The 24167-nt window shown below is 55.8% G+C and overlaps 1 protein-coding gene across 2 annotated transcripts in view; it reads left to right on the top strand.

Moving 5' to 3' along the window:
* Positions 1-24167, top strand: part of ITGB4 (integrin subunit beta 4) — a 31018-nt gene that overhangs the window by 1552 nt on the left and 5299 nt on the right. Inside the window, exons 2-36 of one of the 2 annotated variants that reach the window (XM_075044554.1) lie at positions 3779-3870; positions 4178-4260; positions 4776-4877; positions 5325-5529; positions 6070-6166; positions 6622-6793; positions 7466-7729; positions 8140-8229; positions 8403-8525; positions 8676-8843; positions 9127-9203; positions 9358-9569; positions 9857-9960; positions 10131-10229; positions 10912-11038; positions 11175-11294; positions 11796-11902; positions 12229-12262; positions 12720-12908; positions 13443-13546; positions 13994-14052; positions 14693-14716; positions 14873-15021; positions 15104-15283; positions 15864-16012; positions 16368-16572; positions 17471-17631; positions 17998-18178; positions 18399-18536; positions 19087-19269; positions 19473-19604; positions 20630-20830; positions 21745-21918; positions 22406-22579; positions 23527-23676. In XM_075044554.1, the coding sequence (XP_074900655.1) occupies positions 3779-3870; positions 4178-4260; positions 4776-4877; positions 5325-5529; positions 6070-6166; positions 6622-6793; positions 7466-7729; positions 8140-8229; positions 8403-8525; positions 8676-8843; positions 9127-9203; positions 9358-9569; positions 9857-9960; positions 10131-10229; positions 10912-11038; positions 11175-11294; positions 11796-11902; positions 12229-12262; positions 12720-12908; positions 13443-13546; positions 13994-14052; positions 14693-14716; positions 14873-15021; positions 15104-15283; positions 15864-16012; positions 16368-16572; positions 17471-17631; positions 17998-18178; positions 18399-18536; positions 19087-19269; positions 19473-19604; positions 20630-20830; positions 21745-21918; positions 22406-22579; positions 23527-23676 (4829 nt within the window). Of the gene's footprint in view, positions 1-3767; positions 3871-4177; positions 4261-4775; positions 4878-5324; positions 5530-6069; positions 6167-6621; positions 6794-7465; positions 7730-8139; positions 8230-8402; positions 8526-8675; positions 8844-9126; positions 9204-9357; positions 9570-9856; positions 9961-10130; positions 10230-10911; positions 11039-11174; positions 11295-11795; positions 11903-12228; positions 12263-12719; positions 12909-13442; positions 13547-13993; positions 14053-14692; positions 14717-14872; positions 15022-15103; positions 15284-15863; positions 16013-16367; positions 16573-17470; positions 17632-17997; positions 18179-18398; positions 18537-19086; positions 19270-19472; positions 19605-20629; positions 20831-21744; positions 21919-22405; positions 22580-23526; positions 23677-24167 lie in introns of those variants that run through there. The other variant, XM_075044553.1, reaches the window with a different exon arrangement.

The raw sequence follows: 24167 nt of genomic DNA on the forward strand, positions 1-24167 counted from the left end.
AGGATGCCAGGGACCGTGTCCGGGATCTGGAGCTTGATCTGGGAGCTGAGATCCCCCTTCTCACTGGAAACAACAAATGGTGACACTGGCATGGAGCCTCCTGGCTGCAGAGGCACACCTGGGGAAGGAGGGGAAATGGATGGGGAAGACAAACAAAATCAAAGACAAATATGATTTCGTGTTCAAGCAATGCTTTGATTTGCTGGTCAAGCGTTTGGTAGTTTTCTGGGGAACTGGCTTGGTAATTTCCAAGTTTTGGAGCGCGGTCCCCAGGAGCTCTGCGGCACCGCGTGTGTCAGGGAGGGAGTAGCCCGGGGAGGGAGAGATCGTGAGCCGTGGCCCTGATCCGTGCGCCCACAGCCCTGCCCTGGGAGAACTGAGTCTGCATGAGCCACTGCGGCTGTCACTGTGCTGCCCGCAGGGGAGCGGGACTGGGGTCCCTGGGGGAGGCACCCAGCTGCCTTTCTGCTTTGCCTCCATCGCTAGTAGCTCTCCCTCGGGACCCCCAGCCCTGTGCCGAGGCTGATCACGGTGACCAGCACCACCTGCCTGCCCCAGCAGGCTGCAAGCGCTGTTGTCCTTGGCACACGTGGGCAAGCAGATGCTCCTCCAGATGCCTTCCCATCTATACCTTCCCATCTACCAGGGCGTCAGTCCCCTACACAGCCCCAGCGCACCCCTCGGCAGGATGGGGGTCTGTAGCCACAAAAAAGGCAAAGCCCACTGGAGGGAGGAAAGGCTGCGCTGGGGAGCTCGAGCATCTCCCTCGCTTTCCCACTCCTGTGTCTGCGACCTGCCGGGTGTCCCCTGTGTGGCACCTGGGACCAGGCTCCCACCATGGGCTCGTGGCTTGTCATAATCTGCTCTTTGGTCCTTCTCCCCCATCCGCTCCGGGGCGATGCCTGGCTTCGACTTTGTCCTTCCCAGCACGGAGCTGCTGGGATGGCGTGGGGACGGAACGGGACAGGGCGATGAAGCTCTGCCACTCCAACCCTGTCCGCTGTCTTATTGCTCCAGTGGTTTCTTTGGAGCATCCCCTGGGTTTTGGGGATGAGGTACCCAGCCTGGGCTTCTCAAAGCTCGGGGGCTCCAGGGGTTTTTCTGGAGCAGGTGTGTTGGCTGTGCTGAGGTGCAGGCAAAGACTGGGGGAGAGGGAGGAGACCAGGAAGAAATGCTAGAATGGTGGGTCTGGGATAGGGGTAGGGTGTTCGCGTGCAGCCAGGAGCTGCTCTGCTTCATTCCTTGGTTTTGCACAACTGAACGGCATTTTTTTGTTGTCATCATGAAAAATTCAACCCAGCCCCTGCAGCTTTTCCAAAGTGAAAGTGGCATTTTTCTCTTCCAGAGGACACATTTGAAATCAAAGGATGGCCGCTCGCATATTTTTGCACAAATATTACGGGCTGCATTCCTGCAGCTGGCAGCGCCGAGTGGCAGCAGCGGTGCTCTGTGCCACCAATGCCCTGCCCGCTGGCAACTGCCCAGCTAAAGCCTTGGAGGTTGGCAGCTCACAGGGCAACAGGACGTTAATATCAAGCTGAGTTTTATGGCCTTTTATCTCAGCACTTGAAAAGGCATGACAGCAGTTTATGCGTCCAAAGCCCAGGGTGTGCCCATCCATCCCTTGGTGACTGTTTCTTGACTTGTGATTAAAGGAAGATGAATTAGATCTGTGCTTTGAGGCTACCTTGGAAGATGGGTGTATGAGCTGAGATGAGCAACCTGGTCCCCTGTACTCAATCTTTTCCTCGTGGCCTTTACTATGATGGAAGATGGGATTTGCCGAGTGCTCAGGGGATGTTTTTGCTGTGTTTTCCCTTGACGGGCTCAAAGGACTTCCCTACCCTTTCATCTCACCTCTAATTGGCATCTCCCCACGTCTCTGTAGCACTAGTCACTGTGGCTGGCAGGGCTTACTGGGGCGGAGCAAGGGAAAAAGGGATTTTCCTGACTCCAAAACCCACCGTTCTCAGTGGCGAGGGACACAGCGTTTGCCAGCATGTAGTGGCACAAGGACTTTTGCTGAAGGAGGTCATGGGCATGTCCAGGGACAAGGGTAACTGCTGGCCTGAGAGCCAGCGCTGGGGCTTGGCCAGGGGGACCCCCCAAGACAAACCTGTGAAGAGCCTCAGCTGGGGAGGGTCGGTGTTGCAGGGAGCTGTGCTCAGGGGCTGCAGGAGGGAAGCAAAGAGATTTCCTTGGTCAACTGGTACATTTATCCATAAGAAAACCAGCATATTGGCTCCCAGATCCGGACGAATGGCAAAGCTTCCCTGGGTTTCCCTGCAGAGATGCTGCCCTGAGATTTCTGTATTTCTCACGTTTCAGCTATGGGGCATTAATTACTGCGATAAATCCCTTTGGGGACAACTGACAAGATAGTGAGATACCAATGTCTTGTCATCTGTTACCTGTGTATCCAGTGACCATTATGGAGAACAAAGTGCAAACACCAAGGGAGATGTCCTCTGGTATCGATGCTATGTTGATTGGAGCTCTGTGCCGCAATGATTTCTGCGAGTGCTCAGCTTCATGTGTTCAGTGTATTTCCGTTGGCTTCAGTAGCTGATGCTGGATCCAGAGGCCAAGCGTGATCCAGTGCTGCTGAGACTAGAGCAGATCTTTCCAAGGGTTTGCCTGGGCCCCAGGTCAGGCTGTTAGTAGCTAAGTCACCAAGTGACCAGTCTGTGTGCTGGATGTCCCCCTGGGAACCCAGACATCTTCATTGCACGCAACAACTATTTCTATTTTCCTTCCCTGTTTTAAGTGGTTTTCACATTCTCTTTGGTTTTTTAGAGTCAGGGCTTGCACAGCAAGAAGCTATAAGACAATCCATTTGCATCTTATTTTTCACACTTGCATCTTCCAGAAAGGAGATGCTTTAAAATTGTCTTTTGCCTTGACTGCTCTCACTTGCCCTGCTGGGGTGCCAGAGTCAGAGCCACCATCCAGCATGGCAGCCACAGAGCTTGAGTTCCAGCTTTGTCTCTTTTGTTTACCATGTCCAAATGCTGACTTCTGGATGGCACTGAGTTTTCTCAGTCACATGTGGGTACAGGGACAATGGCTCACTCTGTTTAGGATTTGGCCTCTGGATCCACACGAGGTGTTCCTGCTGCCCTGAACAGGACAGATTGGAGCTGCCAGACTCTCAAGACCACAGATTCATTCAACAGCTCCAAAGCTCCAAGCCTGGCATTTCCCAAGGCCTCACCCTCTATTTATTGTTGGTTCGACCATCCTGGAAACTCTTAGTGCAATAGGAAATAGCTGAAGGGAGGGGTCTGTTTTGCTTTGGGGGAGAGGTGTAGACAGTTGCTTTGTTTTCCTCCTCTCTTTTTTCCTTAACCTGCCAGGAAAAGCAAGGTCTTGACCTAGCTGCTTCTCGCATGTGCGGACAGCGCTGGGCTCCAGCTGGGAGCAGCCTGGGCTCCGGCTGCCTGCCCCGACCCCGCTGCCCCAGGGGACCCAGCAAGTCGGGCACCCCAACTCCGGAGCACAGGGGTGCTGTGGCATAGCAGCTGCCCTGCCCTGGCATTGCTGGGGACTTTGAGCCTTTCGCAGATGCCTGATCAGAGAACGAGCCGCTCTTGGTTTTGCGTTTGTGCCCTGCCCTGCCGAGATCGGAGATTGCTTCCAGGCATCGGATTGCCCTGGGTGGGCAAGGCTGTCCTACGCTGGCAGGGCTGGGCAGGGCCTCTGCAGGAGCTGCCCAGATCATCTCTGGGACCGTTTCCATCTCTCAGCTCTCCGCAACGTAGCGATCCATGTGTTTCAGGAGGAAGAGGATGGATGTGCTGCCACGGGCATGTGCCGGGCTGCTCCTCCTGTCCCTGCTCTGCGCCACCGGCCTCTGCCAAGGGAGCAAAAGTGAGTGTATCCATCTGCGGTATCCTCTTGGTGCTGCCCCATGGGGACTGTGCACGCCCCTCCTGGGCTCCAGAAACATCGGTCCTCATGCGGATAAGACCTGTTGTGTGCCTTTCCTCCTCTTTTCTATCTCCCCAGCATTTGGGCCCCCTCTCTTGCTACCCCACTGCTGTTTTGTAGCCAGCTTCCACTAACCACCCAGGCAAAATCTCCACCAACTCGCCCAGGAATGGGCTCAGCCTTTCTCATGCCCTCCCACAACTCGCTCTGTTTCCGCCATTCCTGATGCCCTGGTTTTTCTCGGTAGATAACCGCTGCGTGCTGTCCCGGGCAAAGAGCTGCACCGAGTGCATCCGAGTGGATAAGGAGTGTTCCTTCTGTACCGATGAGGTGAGACCTTGCTGGGGAGCCTGGGGCTCCGCTTCCCATCCTGCTGTCAGAGGGATCCCACCACCCCCAGTGAAAGCTGGGAGAGTGACCTGAGAACAGGGTCAGCTTCTGGCTCCAGCTTCTCTCTGCAAAGAGCTGGTGTGGACGGGAAGCACAAAAATGTGGGGTCTCTTTGGTGTGGACAAATGGGGAGGAAGGGGAGTCTGGGGCAAACTTGCAGGAATACAGGGGTTTATCAGAGAAGTGCGCCAGTTCTGAAACAGAGTGTGCAAGGGATGGAGGGCAAGTCTTATCCCAGACAGCCCAGTAACTCACTGGCGGTCACATTTCCCTGCTGCCGGGGGGCATTGGCTCTTCTGTGCGAGACTCGTCCCCATCTCTCTGCCCCACTCCTGCTCCCAAAGGCTCGCTAATGGTCTCAGCAGAGGACCTTGCTTCCTGACAAGTGCCTTTTCCCCCTGCACAGAGGATTTGCTGCTTTCTGGCTTGTAATGTTATTCTTGCCCCTTTGGCAGAGCTTTGAAGAGTCTCGCTGTGACTTGCGGGAGAACTTGCTGCGGTACGGCTGTGGGGAAGCCAGCATCGTGTACACCAGGGGCGAGATGCGGACCCAGCAGGTGGGTGCTGGGGAGAGAGCCCTTGCTTGGCTGCTTCTGGGGGGGTTCCACCTCCCCAGTGTCCTTCACGTCCTTCATCCTCCTCTAGAGTCTTCAGCAGGAAAAATACAAAGTCTAGACCTCTGTTTATGTAGGGTCTACTCAAAAGCAATGCTCTGCCTTTGCTAGCTGATGAACCTGTTGGCAACCAGCCCTGGTCGCTTAGGGCTGGGGTGGCTTTTCAGGCAAAACAGATGTAAGCAAAATGCCAAGGTCTGGAGGAGGCGCCCAGCTGGGCACGTGTTGACACGGGGGCAGCTGCCTCGGTCCCTGGCTGCACGTGAGGGAAGGGAGTGTGATCATCCCGGCCTTTCCACTTCCCGCATATCTCCCTGCTCCTTGCCTCCTCCTCATTGCATCTGCGCAGGAGATGGAGTCCATCCCCTTCACATCGCTCTTTCTTCACAGAATTTCAGTATCAACACGGCCCTGCAGAGGACACAGGTGTCCCCCCAGGGCATGTTCATGCGGCTGCGAGCTGGGGAGGAGATGAGCTTCAACATGGATGTCTTCCAGCCCTTGGAGAGCCCTGTGGATCTCTACATCCTCATGGACTTCTCCTACTCTATGTCTGATGATCTGGACAACCTCAAAAGCATGGGCCAAAACCTAGGTGAGACAAGAGCTGGGAGAAGAGAGGAGCCAGCTCCTGTGCTGATGAAGGCAGGCAGCTCACTCCTGCCCACGGCTGCGAGTTCTCTGCCGGCACCAGAGAAAGGGATGCAACTGGCAAAGGGCTGAGAGGCATCTGCTTTAATTAGAGTTTCTTATATTGCTGCTTTGTGGGGGGATGTCTCTCCTGGCCCTGCAGGGATCATCATGAGTGCTCTCTCCTTTCAGCCCAGCGTGGGGGTTGGTGCCCTGCAGAGTTGATCTGTGCGGTGGCTTTAGCATCTTGAATCTATAGGTGTGGTGTGTGCTATTGCAGAAGCTCCAGTCTTGGAGAGCGGCTACCAAAGGTCACATAGGTTTCTACACCAAAAAAGGCAAGCCCCAAGCCTAAAGAGCTGAAGAACTGATAGTTTGGGAGTCTTATCTAAGACCTGACCAGCAGAGAAGATGCCCAGGAAAGGACTTCTTTCCCTGGAGCAGCAACCTCACAGATCTCTCTTTATTCACGTGTCCACTCCTCCCTCCCTTCCTCTCCTCCCAGCGGAGTTCCTGCAAGCCCTGACTTCCAATTACACCATCGGATTCGGCAAGTTTGTGGACAAAGTCTCATCCCCTCAGACAGACATGAGACCTGAGAAGTGAGTGAGGCCAGTGGATCCCTGGGGTGGAAGCAGAGAGGGGAGGGCAGGTGCCTTCTGTTTCTACATGGCTTTCCTAATCCTCTCTGTCTGCAGTGCAAGAGCCTCCATCCATTTCTCCTTTCATTGCGAATGTCTTTTCTGGCCTCCCTGCCCTGTGCTCAGGGCTTGCTATAGCAGCATGCCAATATCAGCAGTGTCCTCCTCCGCCTCCATACCTTCCCCGCCCTGCCACGACAGATCGCATGTCTTGTCTTCTCCTCCATCTCTGCCCTTATCCCTCCTACTGCTCCCACCCCTTCTGTCAGTGCTGATGGCTTGCTAACTCAACTTCGTGCCTTCCCTTGAGGGACTCCCCAGCCCCTGGGTACTCTCCCCATCCTTCCTCTCCTTGCACCCAGGCATCCCTTTGCTCCTGTCCCCTACAAAAACCCTGCTCCCCCCTTCTCTCCTAGGCTGCGCGAGCCCTGGAACAATGCCGACTCCCCCTTCTCCTTCAAGAACGTCATCCGCCTGACCAGCAACATCAACGACTTCAGCAAGGAGCTCAGGAAAGAGCGCATCTCTGGCAACCTGGATGCCCCTGAGGGCGGCTTTGATGCCATCCTGCAGACAGCTGTTTGCAAGGTGATGGTGGCCAGGGATGCAGGAGCCGTGTGGGCAGGGCTCTGTTTTTTAATGAGTGGATCTTGATACTGGGTGATGAGCAAAAATGCGGCATGCTGGGCAGCTGACGAGACAGCCAGGGAGCCCAGGTTATATGTTCAGCTACAGTTGGTTCTTGCCCTCCCAGCCGCGTGCTCCTGGTGCCGAGTTGTGTTGCATTCCCAGTTTTTCCTAGGTCTTAGACTATCTGTGTGTGTATCTCCGGCGTTTGATCCTCAGCACAGGAGCTGCTCGCTGGGCACCCTGTGTGTGCTCTTTGTTCTGTCCCCCGCGTGCCTACGGTGGTGAAACTCTGCTCCCTGGAAAACAGCCCACTTGGGCTTGGCCATTGGCTGAGGGATGAGCACAGCTCCAAACATGTCCAGAAAAGCATGGGCTTGCCCCCTGTACAAATATGTGCCTGGCACTGAGCTGCTGGGAAACATCCTGTGCATTGGGAGTGCAGATGGGGGAAGCGGAGACCTGCTGGCTTGGATTCCCAGAGCCACGTAGCTGGTTGCGTTTGCTGCCAAGTGGAGGTGGTGCCTTGCCCCTCGGGTTTTCCAACTCCTGCCAGTGCTGGCCTGCCAATGGCTGTGCACTGGTTTGGGGGGCACAGAGATAATGGTTCCTTCTCCCCTTCCCTGGCTGTAGGAAAAGATTGGCTGGAGGAAGGACAGCACTCACCTGCTCGTGTTCTCCACCGAATCTGCCTTTCACTATGAAGCTGATGGTACCAACGTCCTGGCAGGGATCCTGGCGAGAAACGATGAGCAATGTCACCTAGACACCGATGGCACCTACGTGTATGACACCAAGCAGGATTATCCTTCGGTGCCCACCCTGGTGCGCCTGTTGGGCCAACACAACATCATCCCCATCTTTGCTGTCACCAACCACTCCTACAGCTACTATGAGGTGAGGAGACCATGGTGGTAAAGCCATGTGGGCTTATCTGTCTTCCAGGACCATTGCTCCTCTGCCTGCAGCTCGGCTGTGAGGAGAAGGTGTTCTCCCATCTCTTGTCCCCAAGTGCTAAACCGACACCTTGATGCTTTGGGAGGGTGCTACAGTGTGTTGGGGGGCTGCTCTGGGTCATGGGACATCTCAGGTTGTATCATTGGGTGCAGGAATCTGGGGTCCTACAGGTCTCCCCATTTTGGTGTCTGTTTCTTGTAAATCAGTGGGGACACAGAGCTGGAGAGTAATTCAGGTTGGAAGGGACCTTTGGAGGTCTCCGGTCCAAGTCCTGCTCCAAGCAGAGCCCAGTTCAGTGCCAGAGGAGGTTGCTCAAGGCCTTGGCTCAGGGGGCTCTTTTCTCTCTGCAGAAGCTGCGCAAGTATTTCCCCATATCTGAGATCGGGGTGCTCCAGGAGGACTCTTCCAACATCGTGGAGTTGCTCCGCACAGCCTTTGAGGTAACTGTACTCTCTGGGGCTTTGCTCTCGTTCCCAGGGCAGGCAGAGAGGGTAGGCACCTCCTGCTCAGGAGAGCAGGCAGGAGGCAGGATGCGGCCCCTCTGGGGCAGGCCGTGGGGTGGTTGCAGGTGTACTGCTGAAAATCAATGTTGTGGTTATCTTTTGCCACCCAGCGCATCCGCTCCAAGATGGACATCCGGGCTGACTTCATCCCCAAAGCCATGAAGACAGAGTTCACCTCCTCGATGTATGAAAAGACAGAGTCTGGCTCCTTCCACATCACCCGTGGGGAAGTGGTAAGTCCTTGGATGGCCCTGGAGAGAATGTGCGTGTGAGGGGCTGAGCCCTCCGCTGCGTCCCTCCTTCCTTCTTCACCCAGGGTCAGTGTGGCTGAGCTGTGGTCCAGCAGAGCTGGCTCACCCCTGCGGCATGTCCCTTCCTTCCAGGGCAAGTTCAACGTGCGTGTGAAGGCACTTGAGTACATTGGTGGGCAGCACGTCTGCAGCCTCCCTGAGAAAGACCGGCAGGGAGTTATCCACGTGAAACCCACGTCCCTGAGTGACAGCCTTAAAGTCACAGCCTCTGTCATCTGTGACGTGTGTCCTTGTGAACAGGTATGTGGGGGTGCATGTTGCAGAGAGATGTCCTCCTCCTGGCCAGCCTGGGGTGGGAACGCGTTGGCTGGCACTTATGGGTCCCGCTCGACCCCTCACCGTTGTTCAGCAGAGGCTCAGCCTGGCCAAGGAGATCTTCATCGCTGCCTGTTCCAAGCTGGGCATGTTGTCCTATGGCAGAGCTCGGTCTTGTGGGCAAAACAGATCTGCCTTTCTGATTCCTGAAATGGTCTTGGGGCCAGCTGAGCCCATTCGGCAACGCCTCGTCTCTCTTCTCTTACAGCAACAAGAGTTTAGCTCGCGCAAGTGCAGCTTCCACGGGGACTTCGTTTGTGGACAGTGCATCTGCCACCCGGGCTGGTAAGGACTTTGTCCAGCTCCGTACGCCTCCCAGGGTTTGTGCTGGGTCCGGGGACCCACAGTGACACACACTTGTGCCTTGGGCATCCCGCCTAGGACCCTGCTGTCCTGCTCTCTGCTCCTGCCTCTCTCAGCACCATCTCCTCCCCACCAGGCGAGGGGACACGTGCGACTGCTCCCCGGCATCGTCTCCCAACAACGAAGCCTGCATCCGCCCTGGGGATGTGGAGCCGTGCTCGGGCCGGGGCGAGTGCCTGTGCGGGAAGTGCCAGTGCTACTCCGAGGACCTGATACAGCGCTTCGACGGGGCGTTCTGCCAGTACGACGTCCTGCAGTGCCCACGCACCTCCGGCTTCCTCTGCAATGGTGAGAACAGCCCCGCCGCCCCCAGCGTCCCCCAGCTGTGGGATGTGCTGTGCCCTGCTCTGTCCTGGTGGCACAGGCTGGGTGTCCCTGGGCTGGTGGCACTGGCACGGGGGGTTGAGTGACTGGCGGTGGGCTGCGGGGACCCTGTGCTTGCAAATGTGCAGGGAGGATGCTGTGGAGTCTGTCTGCAGCCCCTTTGCACCCCAAACAAAGCAGGAGAGCTGCAGACAGGGCCACGGGGGTGGCACAGCACTGGGCCCTGGGTAATTCCTCCTCTCGCGTCGCAGATCGCGGTCGCTGCTCCAAGGGCGCGTGTGTGTGCGAGAGCGGCTGGGAAGGGCCGGGCTGCGAGTGTCCCATGAGCAACGACACCTGCATCGACAGTCGAGGGGTAGGTCCTGCCCTGCCTGCACGAGGGACGACCAAACCAGGCAGGGCTGTTGCAAATCGACCCAATGCCCAAAGCTCAGGGCCACTGGGAGCTGGCGCCTTGCTGATTCCCAGTGCCGCTGCGTGTCTACGATTGCTCTCGGGTGCTGACCGTCACCTCTTCCCTCCCAGGGCATTTGCAACAACCATGGGAGGTGCGAATGCGGCAGATGCATCTGTGACAAGGCTTCGCTGTACACCAGTTCCACCTGCGAAATCAGCTACTCCCTGGTGAGGCTCAGCCTGGTGTCCCTCTGGGTTTATCACTTCTCCTTCCCATGCAGAGCCTCCAGGGAAGGAAAGCAAGGCAGAGATGAAGGCACATCTCAGTCAGGAGCAAAATCCTGAGCCTAGTCTTGCCTGTCCTGCCTTCAGTGGCCAGGAAAGGTCTGGTATGGGAGCTGCTTTGCAGCCGCGGGCTTTCTTTGTCCTCCAGTTTACCAGGAGCAACTGTTGAATGTCTGTCTGTGTTTATCTGCACACTGGTGAAGGGCAGAGGTTTGAGGCTCAGCTCCTGGCTTGCTCTGATTTGCCTCAAGACTGGAAAAAAAACATTTCATGGTCTGGTGCCTCAGTTTCCCCATTGACAAACATGGGCTACTCCCACAGTGGGAGTGGAGAAAGCTGGCTTGGCTGTATTATGGAAAGGTCACCTAAAACCCTTGGAGAAGATCTAATCGCTGCCCAAATGCAGGCTGTTTCTATAAGAAATTTTGGAGCTGACTGCGCTGGGCTCCTGGGCTTATAAATCCCTCGTTAGCTGCTTGTTCTCTGTGATTCCTCTTTTTGACCTTGCCCGGGAACTGGGGTGAGGATGCAGCATTGCCTCTCCAGCTCTGCCTTTCGGAGGTGATGTCGTTCCTCGCTCCCCGTGGGCTGTCTCCTGACCATCCCACCTTCCTTCTCTGCTCAGGGCTTCCAGGCTGTGTGCGAGAGCATCCGGGACTGCGTTCGCTGCCAGGCCTGGGGAACAGGCAACACGAAAGGGAACTGCAGCGCGTGCCACCTCCAGATCCAGATGGTGGAAGAGCTGAAGAAAGGTACCTGGAGAAGCGGAGCTGGGTGCAGACACGTGTGGTGTGTCTCCTGTGGGCCCTGCCCCGTATGCGTGCGTGTGGGGCTGCTCCCCACGCTTTTCCTGGTCCTGATGACTTTGCAACCGTGCCCTCTCTGCAGAGGAGGCCAGCGAGTACTGCTCGTTCCAGGACGAGGAGGACGATTGCACGTACCACTACACCCTGGAGGGAGACCCCACCGTCCTCCCCAACACTACCGTCCACGTGCAGAAGAAAAAAGGTGAGGAGGGACCCGGCAGGAGGGGATGTCCAGCCTGGGGTCTGGACCAGCAGTGCCCTCCTCCAGAATGCCTCCGATCCCCACTTTGTCCCTTTGCTGTGGCCCTGGGCAGGGGCCACAGCACCTGCCCACCTTCCTGCGTGACAGGGCTGGGTGACATTGGCTGTCACATGAATTGCAAGGAGTGGAGTGTAGCATCCTCAGAGACCAGCACCTTTAGAGATCAGTGCCTTTTCACTGCCGGCAAGGGCAGGGATTGATGCGAGGTGCTGAACAGCACCTTGGGATGGCTGGATGTGAGCAGAGAGGTGGGATAGTTCTCCCTGAATGGCACTTTTTGTTGTGAGCACCAAGAGAGAAGTTTCCAAGCTTAACTGGGCTGCTCCATCCCTTAAAGAGCTGTGGTCCAGCTTTTCCCCTCTGTCCCTGCCTCCCCACTCCCTCCGTGCACACCCCACGCAGGGGGCTGATCCCCACGAGTGACATTGCTGTCGCTTGCAGAGTGCCCACCGGGAAGCTTCCTCTGGCTCATCCCGCTGCTCATCTTCCTCATCCTGCTCCTGGGGCTGCTGCTGCTGCTCTGCTGGAAGTTCTGTGCCTGCTGCAAGGTGAGTGCCTCAGCCAGCTGCCCCAGCCCGGGGAGAGGACCAGATAAAGGCCAAAAACATGATAAATTTTCAGAATCCACCCAGCCTCCATCATGGACAGACTGGCACGGGCTGGGTCCCAGTTGTACCTAGCAACCCTGTTGTTGCCGACACGAGTTGTTGTGGGATTTCCCCCACTGAAGGGATATCTGGCTAAAATCAGCTTCCAGAGCCCCATCCACCCACTGCCCACCCATCCCTGCTGATGTGAATCCTCCCAGCTGGAGACAAGGGGATTTCCGCCCTTGGCCGCAAAGTGATTGTGTCTTTGGCCACTTGTTTTCTAGGCTTGCCTGGCCCTGCTTCCCTGCTGTGCACGAGGTACCAGCCCTTTCAACTAGGGGGGAGAGGGATCTGTGGGGTTCACTGCCTTCCTTGGTTGGGGGGGTCATGCTGTGATAAGCGTCCCTCCTCCTCCTCTCTGAGCTGGGGAGGTAGATCAGGGGAAAAGTTCCTAGCAGAGAGCCTGAGCCAAGGAGCCCTTGAGCTGCTGCTCCACTGCTCCTCCCTGCCCCACACCCTGGTGTGCCGTACTGGGAATCCTGCTGCTGGCTCTCCCCTGACCAGTGTCCCTTGTAATGTCCAGCTGCTGTGATGTGCTCTCCCCGCTTATGGACACCCCTTGCCCTCTCCACCCCACTCTGCTCCTGACATCCCAACACGCTTAGCATGGTGGAAGCCCTAAAGATTCCCCAAAACAAAGTCTCCGGTGTCGGGAAGTTGATGGCTGGCGTTGTCCCAGTCTGCCCAGACTCTGACCCTGCCCCTGGCTCTGCAGGTCGCACTGTTGGCTTCAAGGAGGACCACTACATGCTTCGCCACAGCCTCATGTCCTCTGACCACCTGGACACTCCCATGGTCCGCAGCGGGTCCCTCAAGGGCCGGGACATAGTCCGCTGGAAGATCAACAACAATGTTCACAAGCAGGGCTTCACCTCCCTCGCTGCTGCCAACCCCAAAGATCTCAGTGAGTGCCACGTCTGAGGAACAGGGCGTAGAGGAGAAGCTGTCGGTGCTGTAAAGGACACAAACCCTTGGTGGTGGCCCCCAGCTGCAGCAGCCGTGGCGTTACCTCCAAGCCCGATTGCAAGGGGGGTTGTTCCTTCATCTGCTTCCATTCTTGGGGAAGCTGAGCAGCACATTCCTGTGTCCAGGCCTGTAGCAGGACAGGTGGTAGCCTTGGAGACCTCCTGACGCCCTGGCTGTGTGGTGGATGTACGCTGCATGTGTCTTAGTCTCATTAGCTCAGCCTTGATTTCGCTGCCTCATCAGTCCAGAGCCACCACTGGACACTGTTTCCTTTGCCACATCTGGCAAAGAGCTTCCCAGTTAGTCTTCCAGTTCTCAGAGGGTTTTCTCTGCTGGTGCTATGGGATTTGGGTGCTAGCGATACAGGATCCGGACAACGAGCATCATGCGTGTCCCCATGCTTCCAACTTTTGGCTGGGTTATTTCTCTGACCAGGAAGGAAGGAGTTTAACTTGGGAATTTTTCTTTCCAGTTCCCTACGGGCTGTCTCTGAGGCTGACCCGGCTTTTCACGCAGAACCTGGTGAAGCCGGACACCCGGGAGTGCGAGCAGCTGCGCCAGGAAGTGGAGGAGAACGTACGAGCCTGGGCATGAGGGGACTTGGGGTGTGGGACTGGGGGACAGCCACGCTCAGGGGGTGTCTGCAGTGTGCTGGGGAAGGGGGAGTGCTCCTTCCCTGTGAACCCAGACAGGTCTTGAAAGGAAGAAGCGATTTCTCCTTTTTCTGAAAGAAAGTACAAATTTTAAGAACACACTTGTGAGAATTATCAGAACATCACGTTGATGAGATTTGGGGTTTGCTTCAGGGCCCGTGGTCTGAAGCTTTTGTTCGGCTTCAGTTTGCAGCGTCTTGCCGTGTCCTGGGCAGAAACTGTGGTGGGCTCTGCCTGGTGTGGCAGGGCGACGGGGGGGACCCAGGGGTGGCCAGAGGGCTCTCGTGTTTGCTGGCAGCAGCGTCTGGTCGCTGAACGCATCCCTGTTCAGCAAAGGGTATGTTGTGAAAGTCCCTCTTGCTCCTTGCAGCTGAATGACGTTTTCAAGCACATCCCCGGCTGCCACAAGCTCCAGCAAACCAAGTTCAGGTGAGTCACTGGGGGAGACACCTCCTGCGGGGCAGGGTTCCCCCAGGGCCCTGCTGATGAGGGAGCGGACCAGAGGGCTGGGATGTGAAATGTGGGACGCCCTGAGGGAGCATGGTCTGTGAGACATCCCTGGCACAAACACAATGCAGTGTTTCACCCACCCAGGGCTGCAAAGCAGAGCCCACCCAGCTGTGCAGGTGATCTCAGCCACATCTGGCTTTGGACCTGAGACTCTGTCTACAGACAGGGAGAAATCCTGGTCGCATGGTGCTCAACGGGAAAATTCCCATTGACTTCAAAAGTTTCAGCCCTGTGCAAAGTTACGAGTGCCTGGTGTAGGACAGAGGAGTCTGGGGATGCCGGTGCTGGGCAGGGAGTGTTATCCCCTCCCCACAGCTCTGACCCGGTGTGATCTCCCCCATGGGCATGTTCCTTATTGCATTGGGAAACCCAGGACTGGAGGGAGCAGGCAGGCAGGAGGGAACATGTGATGGGGCCACGGGCTCTGCAGGATGGGTTGGCACCCGCAGGGCAGCTGCTGCAGCTCAGACCTGCACAGGGCTGTGATTCACGCGGAACTTTATCTCCCCAAATGCGTTAGTCACTCTGATTCAGGTTTTGGGTTTTTCCCCCCCCCCAGGTTACAGCCCAATTCTGGGAAAAGGTAAGAGGAACTTGCAGCCCTCACTTGTGCCGCTTCTCCCTCTTTGTACACAAATGTGTGGGGTGACTGAATGCCCCCCGCACTCACTAGCTGCTATGTCAGATGAGCAACCCTGGCCTCAGCTCTTACCCAGCTTTCTCTTCCCACCGGTCACAGGCAGGACCACACCATTGTGGACACAGTGCTTACCGCCCCTCGCTCAGCCAAGCCAGAGATCATCAAAGTGATGGAAAAGCATGTTTCCCACGAGGCTTTCAATGACCTGAAGGTTTCACCGGGTTATTACACTGTGACCTCAGACCAAGGTAGGGAGCAGAGCCCGGCGCTGCCTCCTGGCTGGGCAGGAGGGGGCCGTTTCCCACCTCTCACCATTGCCCCTTCCACCAGATGCTCATGGGATGGTGGAGTTCCAAGAGGCCGTGGAGCTGGTGGATGTCCGTGTCCCGCTCTTCATCAGGGAGGATGATGATGATGAGAAGCAGCTGCAGGTGGAGGCTATTGATGTCCCCACCGGCATCGCAGAGATTGGACGCAGGCTTGTCAACATCACCATCATCAAAGAACAAGGTGAAGGGCTGCGACCACGGCACGAGATGAAGGGCGTTTGTGTTTGAGTGTCCCATGTCCAGATGGACATATGTGGTTTCTAAGGAAGGTGCAGGCTGCGTATCTGAGTTCACCCAGATCACAGACTAGAGACTTGCTTGGTGACTCCTATCTTAAGTCACCGGGGCCTAAACTAGAGCATCTTTTAAAGCATCCAAAGGAGGGTCGTCATCCCTGGTGGCAGAGACCCAAACATTTGACCATCACAAGTTTAGATGCTACCAATTCCATGGCAGATCCAGGGTTGACTATATGCCTCTGCTGCTCCAGTTCATAGGCCGCTGGAGTGAAATAAGACCTCTTTGCTGTTATGCTGTGCTTGGGGCAGGTGAATGTCCCCAGCAGTTTGCCTCTGCTTCCCACCTGGTTGTTTTGAGCAGGGAGCACAAGTCAGGAGTGGTAACGTCTCCAGCCCATGCAGTAATGTTTCATACACCGTTCACACCCATGGCTGATAGGAACACTGGAGGACACCTGTGTATTTGTAATGTGAGCCTTCACATATTTGCTCTACACATTCCTTCTCTCCTGCCCCTTCCAGCCAGCAGCCTCATCACCTTCTTGCAGCCAGCCTATTCCCACAGCCGCTTTGATAAGTTGGCCAAGATCCCTGTCCTCCGGGAGATCATAGACAACGGGAAATCCCAAGTCACCTACAGGACCCGGGATCTCACCGCCAAGAATGGCAGGGTAAGGGTGGTGTTCCTGGCCTGGCAGGCAGGAATGAGTGGGCACAGAGGGCTGGGAAGGAACCAAACCTGGGGCTGCAGAAGAGCAGCTGATCAGGCTCAAACGGGATGTGGCTGGGAGAGGGGAGACCCAAGGCTTATTAGCACAAGGGCAGACATTCCCCTCCATCCCTTCCTCCCTGTGCCTCAGGGATCTGAGAGGTTGCCTGTACCTGAGGCAGAGGGTACCAGCTGCCCCCTCAGCTGTGGGCACTGGGAGGCAAGTGGGCATTCACTGGGAGACAAGGGGAAGCTCTCTGGGAGCCTTCTCATGGATGCTGCAGGCTATCACCTCGCACCTCTTCCTTCTCCTCCAGGACTACATCTTCACAGAGGGTGACCTGGTCTTCCAGCCTGGGGAGACCCGAAAGGAGGTGCAGGTCCCCTTGCTGGAGCTGACCGAAATAGATACGCTCCTCCACAACTGCCAGCTCAAGCAGTTCGCCATCGACCTCCTCCATCCCAAGTACGGTGCCAAGATTGGCCGATACCCCCAGACCACGGTGACCATCGCCGACCCAGGTAGGGGCTGGCAGCCAGATGGTGGGGAATGGTAGCAGGGGGTGTGGGACCCCCACACCGGACCAGCCCACCCCGAGGTGATGTACAGAGCTCCAGCCCTGCTACTCGCCCAAAAAGCGGCAATGAGGAGGTTCCTCCAGCTCCGACTGGTAGATTTGGGCCTCCCTCTAGAGGCATTAGTGGGTATAGACAGTGGGTGGGAAGAAGATGGCTAATCTACCTCGCAAAAGGAAATACAGTGGATTTTTCATTCCTTTTCTTTGGGGATTTGAATAAAAAGCTATAAAAATAGGGGCAATGTGGGACTTGCCATGAGCTGTGCTTGGTGGTTCCTGTGGCTGGACAAGCAAAACTCTATGGGTTGTCATCAAGTGGGTCGATAATGTAAAGGTATTTATCACAGTACTGGTCATGAATACTGGGGGTACCAGAAAATCCTTTGTCACTGGACCAACCAGAACCACTTCAGGGGCAGGCACTGGATCTGGAGAGGCTCCAGAGAGCTCTCAGCTGGACTTGGTGGGTTTCCAGCAGAAGAAACTGGGTGACTTGAGAAGGCTCTGCCCCTCTCCATCTTCTCTCATGGCTGCACAGGGCAACTGATCAAGCTGTTGAAGCGTTGTTAAATGCATTCAGACAGAGCTAAAGATTTTCAGAGGCACGAAGGTGGTCTCTTCATTTCTTCCTACCTGGGCAACTTGTGAGAAGCAGCAGGAGGTGCAGGACTTGGGGAGTGTGAGCCTGACTCTCATGCCAGCTTGCTGTGTAGCTTTGGGGGATGTCATCACCAAGTGCCTCAGTTTCCCTTCTGTACCGTGCTGGAGAGAGGCATGCTCCCTTCTTTTCCTTCCATGCGGGGGACTAGCACTGATGTGACCTTTCTTCCTCATGTCTGCAGAGGTGGTGGATGGTGTCCCCTCGATGGCTGGTCTGAGCCAGGTCTCCCAGTCCCCCAAAGGCCGCCTGAGTGCACCACTTAATCCCAATGCCCATGCTCTCAGCTCCAGGGAAATCCGCTTCAGCTGGTTTCCTCCACCTGGAAAACCTCTGGGGTACAAGGTAAGGGGTGAGTGGATCCCGGGGGAGGGTGTGGGTCCTATCCTGCAGGTGTTTCACACACAGAGTCATTTGTGCTGAAGGGATGGGGAGAAGACGGCCAAATGAGGGGGAAAACTCACCCCTTCTGGCCCCCTCCATCCTTAAGGGACCATTGCTGGGTGGATGTGGGATTTGCAGGAGATTCCTGGTGGGTTCATCTCCCTTTCCATCACTTATCATGAAATGGCCAGACTGTTCTGGCCTTCCATTTCAGAGGAATGGCACAACATCCTGGCTTTCCCAGAGAAGATTTAATAAGAGATGGGGAATTTCTCACCCATTATGGTGAGGATCTGAGGGAATCATGGCTTGCTCTTGCTTTGCCAGGTGAAATACTGGATCCAAGGGGACCCCGAGTCAGAAGCCCGTCTCATTGATGTCAAAGCACCATCAGCAGAGCTGAGTAACCTCTACCCCTTCTGCGACTACGAGATGCAAGTCTGCGCCTACAACGCCCTGGGTGAAGGGGCTTACTCCGACATCATCCACTGCCGCACGCTTGAGGACGGTGAGCGACTCTGCACTTTGCTTCCCACCATGTGGGAACAAGTTGGTGCCTGCGCACCCGGCATGGGGTCAGGGCTCCAGCCTGGAGTTTCTGCTGGTCTTGGGGACAAGCACTGAGTGGCTCCCACTGCAACCCAGCTGGGATCCGGGGAGCTCTGGGCATCGGTGTGCGCTGGCTCCTGACTTGCGGTAACCTGGACCCTTTCCTTTTGCCTTTCCAGTGCCCAGCGAGCCTGGCCGCTTGGCTTTCAATGTTGTGTCTTCCACCGTGACACAGCTGAGCTGGGCTGAGCCTGCAGAAACCAATGGGGAGATCACAGCTTACGAAGTCAGTTATGGACTCGTCAATGAGGACAATGGTAAGAGCTCATTTTCTGAACGGAGCAGTCCAGCCAGGCTGAGGAGCTAGAGTACACCTTCCACAAGTGGGGCTGGTCCCAAACAGCAGCAGAGCCAGAATGGCTCCAAGCATGTTTCCTATGAAAACTGGGATCTGGAGGGGTCACTTCTTGATGGAAGGAGTACAGAAAAATCACCGCTCAGGATTTAATCCTGCAAAGCCTGGAGGCTCTCAGTTCCCATTCACTTCCATAGTGTTTTGTGTTGGTTTTCCTCTTAAAAACTTAGTTCATCGGTCTAAACCTAGGGTTAGGGTGCCAGGAAGATGCCATTTGGTGACACACCAGCAACAGGAGACCTCTGCTGTAGGTTGACTTCAGCATTCAGTTTGGGAATTTCCCTGAGATATCCTGCCTGTCATGAGCCGCCCAAATAGCTGCTGCACCTTGTCCCAGAGCCAGGCTGTGCCCTGACACCAAACCTTAGCAAGCCTGTTGGCCAAGTGTGGGGTGCTGTGGGGTCCTCTGTGTCTCGTGACCTTGTGGGTGACAGGCATACCCATATTTGCAGCACCCATTGGCCCAATGAAGAAGGTGCTTGTTGAAGACCCAAAGAAGCGCATGGTGCTGATAGAAAACCTGCGGGAGTCCCAGCCCTATCGCTACATGGTGAAGGCTAGAAATGGTGCTGGCTGGGGACCTGAGAGAGAAGCCACCATCAACCTCGCTACGCAGCCCAAGCGCCCAATGTCCAGTGAGTTACTGCCCTGCTTGGGTGGGGAGCAGGGGGGCAGGAGCAGTGCTGGGGTGTGCTCCCCATCACCCCAGCTGCTTCTCCACAACCTGTTTGCTCTGCTACACCAGCCACCCTGGTGAATGCTGAAGGCCATCCTGAGCGTGGGAGGCCTGTGTGGTTTTGAGCTGTTTGTTGAATGGCACTTTCCCCCTCTCCTCCAGTCCCCATCATCCCTGATGTCCCCATCATTGATGCAGAGGGAGGTGAGGACTATGACAGCTACCTGATGTACAGCGCAGATGTGCTTCGCTCTCCAGCTGGCAGCAAGCGTCCCAGTGTCTCTGATGATTCAGGTACATTGCTCTGAGTTTTGCAAAGGTCATTTTTAACATTCATTTTCCTTAACAGCTTTCAGCAATGAGCTTCACTACTCCTCTCCTCCTCACGGACATGGGGAGATCCAAGTCACAGAGATGGTGGAGATCAGCCTTTCCAAAGCATGGTAGCAGCATCCATGGGAACACTTGACTAGCCACAGTGTAAATAAGACCAGTGCCTCTTTGTTTTAGCCATGAGGCAAAGAGAAATCTCAGCGTGGGGTGGGAGAGGAGCTTTTCATGGTCCTCCCTGCTCATCTTCCCTTCCTATTGCCATTTGGCTGGACCACAAGAGTTACTGTCAGCAAACAAGCACTGGCAAGGCACAGACCTCTGAGTCCCTTGGATGCTCAGGGTCTTGGCCAAGCCAACAGGAGGGAACTCAGCAAGTGCTGGAAAGGCACTGGCCTCTCTTCCTCCATCACTTCACTCTCTGAATGAGGCTGGCTCCCTTGTCTTGTACTGGGACAGCGAGGGGAAGACGGGCCGTAAGTGAAATGATGAGGCTTGTCAATAGGATCTGGAGGGTCTTTGCTGGGGTGGTTCTCCAGAGCCTGGGATCCAGAAGCGAGTCCCCAGTCCTTTCAGAGTGCAAGGTAATGGGAACACCAAGAGTCCGACCATCCTGAGCGCACGTCAAGGAGTGAGGAAACCTCTCCTGAGCAGAGGACAATTGTCGCAGACTCTTCGTGACAGGGACAGGCGTGTGGTGGGACTTTGACTCTCACCTTTTGTCATGATGGACACAGGGCTGGAAAACAGCCCTGGGGTTGAGGAACCCCCGTGCATGTCACGTTCCCACCATCCTCCATCCACCAGTCACACAATGGTTGCACCGCCTGAACTCATCAGCCAACACTTGGCGAGACGGGCTGTGAATGGGTGTCATTCCCACCGGCGCCTGCCCCTTCCCCTCCCCAGCAAGCAGCACGAAGGTGGTGGGTAGCCCACTCTGTCCCCTGCAGATCATGCCAACACCAGTGCTTGCATTGTCCCAAAAGGCTCCAGGTGGAAATATGTGCAGCTGCTGGGAGAAGACTTGGATCTTCGCCGCATCACCTGGAGGCTCCCACCTGAAACCATTCCCCGCCTCTCTGGCAGCAGCCGCTTCTCCTCGGACACCGAGGGTCTCCTCCACGAGGAGGACAGCGACGTGGCTACTGGCAGCCTGCGGAGGAGCGGGACGCCCCGGCCCCAAGCAGGTGAAGGACAGCTTCGTTACGGCACTGAGTGTCCTGTCTCGTCCTGCTCTGGGCCAAGGGGCCGGCAGCTGGGGTCTGCCCCAGCACGTGTCCCCTTCCTCCCCTTGTGTGCCCATCCTCGTGTTGGCGTGATGCACTGTTCACGTGCTGTAGTCTGCTTCAAAACCTTCTTGTGTGTCTGCTCACAAGAGTGTCAAGGTAACCCCCATCTCGGCATGGACTTGGGAGCCTGCTAGCAAGTTGCTTCTACAAAAGGCTGGACCTTCAAGGCAGGAGCAAACTCAGATGATACCTGCTAAGTGCCACCTCCAAGGGCAGCTTCTCACCCTAATTAAGTGCCCTAAGCTTCTGGGGCAGATCTGCTGGACTGTTAAACAGAAATCACTCTCTCATGGGTAGCTGCTCTCTCCTGGCCTGGTGGGAAGGGATGGGGGTTTGTCAAGGACCAGAACAACGGAGCAGAATTTGCTTTTCAGATCCAGCTGAGATGGGATCCAGAGTGAGATTTGGAGAAACTGCCTTCGTAAAGGGCTGTTTTCCTTCTTCCGCCTTCTTTTTTAATCTGAAATCACAAACCTCTGCTTGCGTCTAAGGAGAGATGTGAGACAACGTGGCGAGAACCACAAGGCAGTGCCCCAGCGAGGCCGAGGTCTGGAGTTACCTTGGGCACCATGGGTGTCTCTGGTGCTGGGTGTAGAGCAAAGTCTCCATTTACCTGTTTGTTTCCGCATCATCGCGTTGGGTGGTTGTGGCTTGTTCTAGATGTAGCGCTCCAGAACAACCTTCCAGAGTGGCTGAAGCTGGAATGCAGCCAAGGCAGGGTGCACCATGATGCCTCCTGCTTCCTCCCCTTCGAAACTGGAGCAGCAGCCCTGTCCACAGCCACATTCCTCACGGTGTGCCCTCTTTTACAGAGCACTTGCTGAACGGCCGAGTGGACTTCTCCTTCCCTGGCAGTGGCAGCGGCACGCTGACCAGGACAACGAACGCCAGCTACCACCAGCTGACCTCACACATGCAGCAGGAGCACAGGGTGTTGGGGAGTTCCTCGCTGACAAGAGACTACTCCACAATGCTGATGGGGCACGGTGAGTACTGTGGTGATGGGACCTGTCCTTCCCTTCCACCTCTGTGACTGTCTTCAGACATGCCCTGCGAGTCCTGTTGGGGTGAGGACTGTGTTCACAGCTAAGGGGGCCTACGAACCAGAGATCTGGAAGGTCACGTCCTCATCCCTGACGTGTAGGTGCTTTGCTAAGGCCACCCTGCTCCCAGACCAGTTTGGAAAGGGTTCCCATCCCTCACGTGCCAGAGTACTCAGGAAAGGGAGCTACATCCTTATCCTCACACCATAAAGCACTCCAGGAAAAGCATGTGTCTCTTTTTCTTACTCTATCTAGCAGCATGGTTGCCTTTCAGTTCCACATGTGTACATCAGCTGGCACTGACAGAAGGTTGTTAAAAGTCTCTTCAAAGAGACTTAAAAAGTCATCTCTGCAGGAGCCAGCACCTAGGCTGAACCCGCTCTGAAGTCTCCAATGGTGTTTCTTTCTTTCTCTTGCACCGCTTTTGTAGATTACCCGGGGAGACTCCTCCCTCCCATCCATGAAGATGCTGGGAGGACAATCCCACGGCCTCGGGATGTGGGTTTCAGGAGCAGGGCAAAGGTGAAGGGTTACTACCCCAGCACTGGCTTTCGGGACTCTATAATCATGACTGATGGGTCTGCAGGGATTTGCAAGTATATAGGTACAGCTTTGTCCGGTGTCTCCTCCCAGCCATGCATCCCATAACAGCCAAGCCACCGGCCATCCATGAGCTGTTGCCACCCACTGCTCACCCCAAACCTTCTCTCCATGGCTTGCTGTGTGCCGCACTGATCTTCCTCCTGACCTGGCCTGTGCCTCCATCACATCACCTTTCCATTTGCAGGTGACTTCAGTTGTGTTTCAACCCACCTGGGCTGATTAACACCCACCACCACTATCACCATGCTCTAACGAGCTGATCAGCTCATTGTCCCCGTCCTTTTCATTCCTAACAAGCTTGTTGTTCTCAGTTTTACCCCACAGGCCTTTGGAGGACTCTGGGGGAGAACGTGTGCTCCATACGAGATGTCTCTCTGCAAGCTCCTTGGCCAAAGCCCACGTCAATGAGGGGCTTCAGACCCTAAGTGTCACCTGGGAGGCTGCTGTGCTCGCCATGAGCTTTGTGTCCCAGTGGGCTGAGTTGGGAGGGAGCCAGAGCAGCCAGTCCTGGTCCCAGCTGCCCCCATTCCCTTGAACAGTCCCTGGAGATGTTGGGCTGCTTTAGCTATAGACTAGGGCCAGTCTTAACTAAGCTACATCTGAAGAGGTCTGTGAAGCTTCTGGCAGACTGGACAGGGTGCTTCAGGGTGAACGAGGAGGGCCATATGCTGCACCCAAGCCCATGCTCTGGTCTCTCTACCACAGGGGCATGAAGCTTACCTTGACTTGTCCCACCCGAGGTTGGCACCCCAAGGTCATGGGCTGTAGGTGTGCAGAGCCAGCCATCCCCCCTCATGATGGGCCAGCTTCCAGAGATGACATCTCTCCATGTTCTCCCCAGACCATCGGGACCATCCCACGCTTGCGTGTGCCACTCCCTCCTCTCCCCCAGCCCCTTTAGCCCCCCAGCCCCCAAATCTCCACCCTGATGTTCCCTTTTTGCCTTAGACTCCAGGCTGCCACTGGGCGTCCCTGACACCCCCACACGCCTGGTGTTCTCCGCCCTGGGACCCACCTCCCTGAAGGTGAGCTGGCAGGAGCCGCACTGCGAGAAGGAGGTGCAGGGCTACAGCGTGCAGTACCAGCTCCTCAATGGAGGTCAGTGAACAGGTGGCCAGTGCCCACCAGGCAACTGGTGGTGGGAGCTCCTGGTGGTGGAGAGTCTGGTCTGGGTCTTCTCCTAGGCAACTGGTTCGGGGTGACCCTGCTTGAGCAGGGGTGGGGGTTGGACCAGATGACCTCTAGAGATCCCTTCCAACCACAAGTGTTCTGGGATTCAGGGGCTGGCCCCAACTCTGCTTTTTCTATATACGCCTTGAGGAAATGTCTTGGCTACCCCACAGCTCTCATTCCCCATTTCTACTGGGGGGACAATTCCTGGGGTTGCTTGTGGAGTCACCTCTACTCCAAAAAATGTTGGCCTCATTCTCCATCATCCCCAACATCTTACTTGAAGGTTTTTTTCATCACATTGGAGTGGGAGGAAAGATTGGAATGAAAATCTCTTATTTTTACATGAAACTTGGGGCAGTGTTAGTGAAAATTATTCTTTTTGGCTGAAAATCTTTGAGTTTTCAAGAAGCTGTTTT

Source organism: Buteo buteo, chromosome 13 (assembly GCF_964188355.1).
Source record: "Buteo buteo chromosome 13, bButBut1.hap1.1, whole genome shotgun sequence".
NCBI classification, from domain to species: Eukaryota; Metazoa; Chordata; class Aves; order Accipitriformes; family Accipitridae; genus Buteo; species Buteo buteo.